The sequence below is a fragment of the Ursus americanus genome, chromosome 16 (genome assembly GCF_024610735.1).
Source record: "Ursus americanus isolate L20-20 chromosome 16, mUrsAme1.1.p, whole genome shotgun sequence".
In the NCBI taxonomy this organism is placed as follows: domain Eukaryota; kingdom Metazoa; phylum Chordata; class Mammalia; order Carnivora; family Ursidae; genus Ursus; species Ursus americanus.
The window spans coordinates 44,704,393-44,708,756 of NC_142142.1; the positions used below are offsets into that span (position 1 = coordinate 44,704,393).

The 4,364-nt window shown below is 41.5% G+C and overlaps 1 protein-coding gene across 1 annotated transcript; it reads left to right on the forward strand.

The window, feature by feature from the left end:
* Nucleotides 1-1,204: 1,204 nt before the first annotated feature.
* Nucleotides 1,205-2,134, forward strand: OR8B4 (olfactory receptor family 8 subfamily B member 4). Its single transcript, XM_045797580.2, has one exon. The coding sequence runs from the start codon at nucleotides 1,205-1,207 to the stop codon at nucleotides 2,132-2,134; it is 930 nt and encodes a 309-aa protein (XP_045653536.2).
* The last annotated feature ends 2,230 nt before the right edge of the window (nucleotides 2,135-4,364 follow it).

Below are 4,364 nucleotides of genomic sequence, written 5' to 3' on the forward strand. Positions count from 1 at the left end.
AAATTGTTTTTGGTCCTATTAGCAAAACTCCTTTTGAATATTTGGAAATGGTGGCTAAAATAAGCTTTAGGCCATTTTCCTTTAGTCAAGCTTAAGTGCCAAGAGTTAATGGAGAAGAAAAATGAGCCCCCACACTCAGCAGTGAATGGCATGAAATCCCTGGAGTAATAGGGAAGTTTGAATAGAACACCTGAGTCCCAAGATGCTAGGTAATCCAGGCTGTAAACAAAGACAGTGCAATTCCTTCTTTATAGAAACAAGTCTCTGAGAAATTCCCAAGGGAAATTGTGTCAAAGCAGACCCCTGAGATCATCAAGTAGCATAAACTTCTCTGTGATATGCCAGCTGGGGTTCTGGTAAAAATGAGAGCTGCTATTTTTTTTTTTCTCCTGAAGTTGGCATAGACCATCTGGGAAAGTCCACAAACAGAAATCTTGGTCTATTCGCAGAGCACCTTGATGACTGGGGTTGGTAAAAGGTCTGATTCTCAGCACTGAGGGAACCAAAGAGCTAACACTAGAGGCTGCCTGCTTTATGCATGAACACCATTTTCTCCTTTGGGCTAACGGAAAAAAGATTGCATAAGAACCAGCACTGAGTGGGGCCAGGGAGAAGGAAGGTAATGTCTGAATCCCATCTTTCCTGGTAGCTTTCTTTTAAACTCACAACCAAGACATCTAGAATATGTTGATTACTTCCCTGTTCTCAACACTGACTTTAATGTGAGATGGAGTGAGGGACTTAGAGGAAGAAGGTAGGGTGTATACAGTTGGGGACACTCGTGGCTTTCTCTCCAGAGTGGGAGAGGGAGGCAGAGAATGGGTGGAAACAATGGGGGGACATGAGAGCTCCTGTCTCTCAGAGCCTGAGGCTGTGGGCTCAGGTTGTACTCCTGGCTCTTGGGATGTCCCTCTGATAGTCCTTGGACAATCAGTGCAGGTATATCACCTCCTCACCTCTCAAGAAGGGACAGAATTCTTGTGCCCAAGAACATACTCTCGCCCAGGGTTGCTGAGATATAGTCACAGGCACATTGTCAACACCTTGACTGGGGGAGGGGGCATAGATGAGAAAAGAGAGTAAAAAGGTAGGACATTCGTGCACGGGCTCATCTGCTAGAGCCTTCTTCCATCAGTCATGCTTGTGCCTATCATCAATCTATATATTTTATCACTTGTTTCCACAGACAGCGCCCTGGAAGAGAATGACTCTGAGAAACAGCTCCTCAGTGACTGAGTTTATCCTAATGGCATTATCCGAACAACCACAGCTTCAGCTACCCCTCTTCCTCCTGTTCTTAGGGATCTATGTGCTTACTGTGGTGGGCAACTTGGGCCTGATCACCTTAATTGGGCTGAATTCTAGCCTTCACACTCCAATGTACTTCTTCCTCTTCAACTTGTCTTTTATAGATCTCTGTTATGCCTGTGTATTTACCCCCAAAATGCTGAATGATTTTGTGTCAGAAAATATCATCTCTTATGTGGGGTGCATGACTCAACTATTTTTCTTTTGTTTCTTTGTCAATTCTGAATGCTATGTGTTGGTATCAATGGCTTATGATCGCTATGTGGCTATCTGCAAACCTCTGATGTACGCGGTCACCATGTCCACTCAGTTCTGTTCCCTGTTGATGTTTGGTTCATATGTGATAGGGTTTGCTGGAGCTATAGCCCACACTGGAAGCATGCTGAGACTGATCTTCTGTAATTCCAACATCATCCACCATTATCTGTGTGAAGTTCTCCCTCTCTTGCAGCTCTCCTGCACCAGCACCCATGTCAATCAGCTGGTGTTTTTTATTGTTGTGGGAATTGTCATTTCAATATCAAGTATCAGCATCTTCATCTCTTATGCCTTGATTCTCTCTAATATCCTCCATATTCCTTCTGCTGAGGGCAGGTCCAAAGCCTTTAGCACCTGTGGCTCCCACATAATTGCTGTTGCTTTGTTTTTTGGGTCAGGGGCATTCACCTATTTAACAACCTCTTTTCCTGGATCAATGGACCAGAGTAAATTTGCCTCAGTCTTTTATACCAACGTGGTTCCCATGCTTAACCCTTTGATCTACAGTTTGAGGAATAAGGATGTGAAACTTGCCCTGGGTAAAACCCTGAGAAGAGTACTCTTCTGATGCTTCTGTTTGTATCACTTAATTACTGGTAAGCATCACACTCAAGTATCTTTTTATTTACAGGTGCAGAACTTCCCATCTTTTTTCTCAAGTAGGGTTTTCTCTCCACATTACAAAATTGGAAGTCTCTTGCTTATACTCTTCTTGAGGATTATACCATTTTGTACTACTTAAATTGGTTCATTGCATGCAATTTAACATCTGTTGAGTGTCCACTGTTTACTAGACTCAATACTATTTACCCAAGAGATGAGTAGGATGAGGTTCCAGGCCTTCCATCCTTTCCTTGGTAGGCTAAATAGGTTTGTCCAAGCAACAGTTCTGGTTGGGAGAGGGAACAAGTAATGCTAAAGAGGGTCCGGGAGAGTGAATTTGTTTTCTTCAGTTATGGGAACAGCTTTACCAAAGACAAAATGTAGATATCTTGGTGCCATAGGTAAGATAGTCTCCCAGCTTCTTGAGAGACATCATAAATCATCTCATATACATACATGTATACACAAGAGAAGGCCTCGTGCAAGAGTTCTTTACATGGCTTGAAATGTAAAGATAAATCAAAACTAAAATCTTTCATTTCCAAGTTTCAGAACTCTTAGGGCTCGGAATGGTAACCATGGCGTAGGTGGTTTTGTAATTGGGCCAATTTCTTGGGCTCTGTATGCTAAGGCTGAAAGCAAGAACAAAGGAGAAATTCCATGGATTTATGTGATTTTGTTAATTGCTACCTCTATCTTGCCCTGGAGATACTATGTACATTACGGGGCATTTAGGAAAATTCTTTTATTCTTTAAAGCAGATCTAGATTTTATTGTCTCTAAGAATATGTGTGTGTGGTTATGTATGTATGTGTATGTATTATAGTTAAATAGAGAATCAGGAACAAAGAGGAGTCATATTACACTTTTTACTTGCAGGGAAACTTGGAATCGATCCAGATTTTGAGTGCCAAAGTCCACTCTGTACTAGTCTGCTGAAGACTCTGCTATTCTATATTGAATAGTTCAGATTTCAAGGAATACACCTGCATAAACTGCCCTGAGTGTAGGCAAGAAGGTCAATCTTGGGCCAGACCAACCCATGAGCAGAGATGGGAGGATAGAGACTCAGTGTGGCCAGAAGAATGGGGCTGAGCAGAGGCTAGAACTTGGGGTGTCTTTGAGAAGACTCTCTGTGAAGAGTATTTGGTACTTTTCTTTTGGATATGGTTAGAGTCACATAAAGTACTAAGCTGATGTACTTTGCTTATATTCTCCACTCTTCCATAAAACTGGATAGTTGTACAATGTGTGTTGGTATGAGAAACAAGGCAGTAAAGAGCAATTAGTTCTTCACATTTACCTCTCTGCTGACACTCATGTGGAAGCAACAGCATCATACTGAGAAGTAAGGTAGCTCAAGTGTTCCAGGTCATGGCCAGAAGCAAGGCATACTGAGATGGAGCTGACAGCAGAATAAAGAAGCATCTGCAGCATGGAACTGACTAAAGAGGAGACATAAGACAAACCTATTTTCTTCAAATATGGTAAAGACAGGAGTCTGGAAAGAAGGTGGAAAAATCTGATAGATAATTGGATTATGCCTAGATTATGATAATCATATGTAACATTTACTGAGTATAAACTAAATGTTTAGGCACTTTTGCGGTGCCTTACAGACATTAAACTCTTTGGAATTATGTTAATGCCATACTGAACAACTGCTTGTCGGTCCTTTGGGCCTAGCTGACTTCTACCCTCTAGAGGACTGTCTGTGTCTAGGTGTGTGGGGATCTTGGGGACACCAGGAAAGAATCAAGAATAGGGAAAGGTAACAGAAGTGTACTATGATACAAAGAAAAAATTACCATTGGTATAAATGAGTAGGAAAAAGGAATAAATCAGAACCACAAGGATATGACTGGAAAGGAATAATTACAAAAAAAATGGATGAAATCCCCCAAATATCCTTCCTTACACTCATTACATATTGGCATTGGGTGAGTAAAGGTGAAAACGTAAGTTTGACTTATTGAGACACTGGCTGGGCTCTTTCAGAAAGCAGTCCCTTTGAAGATCTGAAATGACCAAACTCAGAGTTACTTTTCCTGGTTCTTGCAATAGCCAGATAAGAGACATTTATTGCTCCTACAGGAAAGATGACATTTTGTAAATTCTAAAGACCTTCACCTCCTCTTACAAACCAAGGCTAAGTTATCTTTTGGTCCTTTTAGGTCAGTGTTGAGGAACAACCA

What these genes read in the sequence shown, in the direction of transcription:
- OR8B4 (XM_045797580.2), top strand. Translation starts at nt 1,205, where the DNA reads ATGACTCTGAGAAACAGCTCCTCAGTGACTGAGTTTATCCTAATGGCA.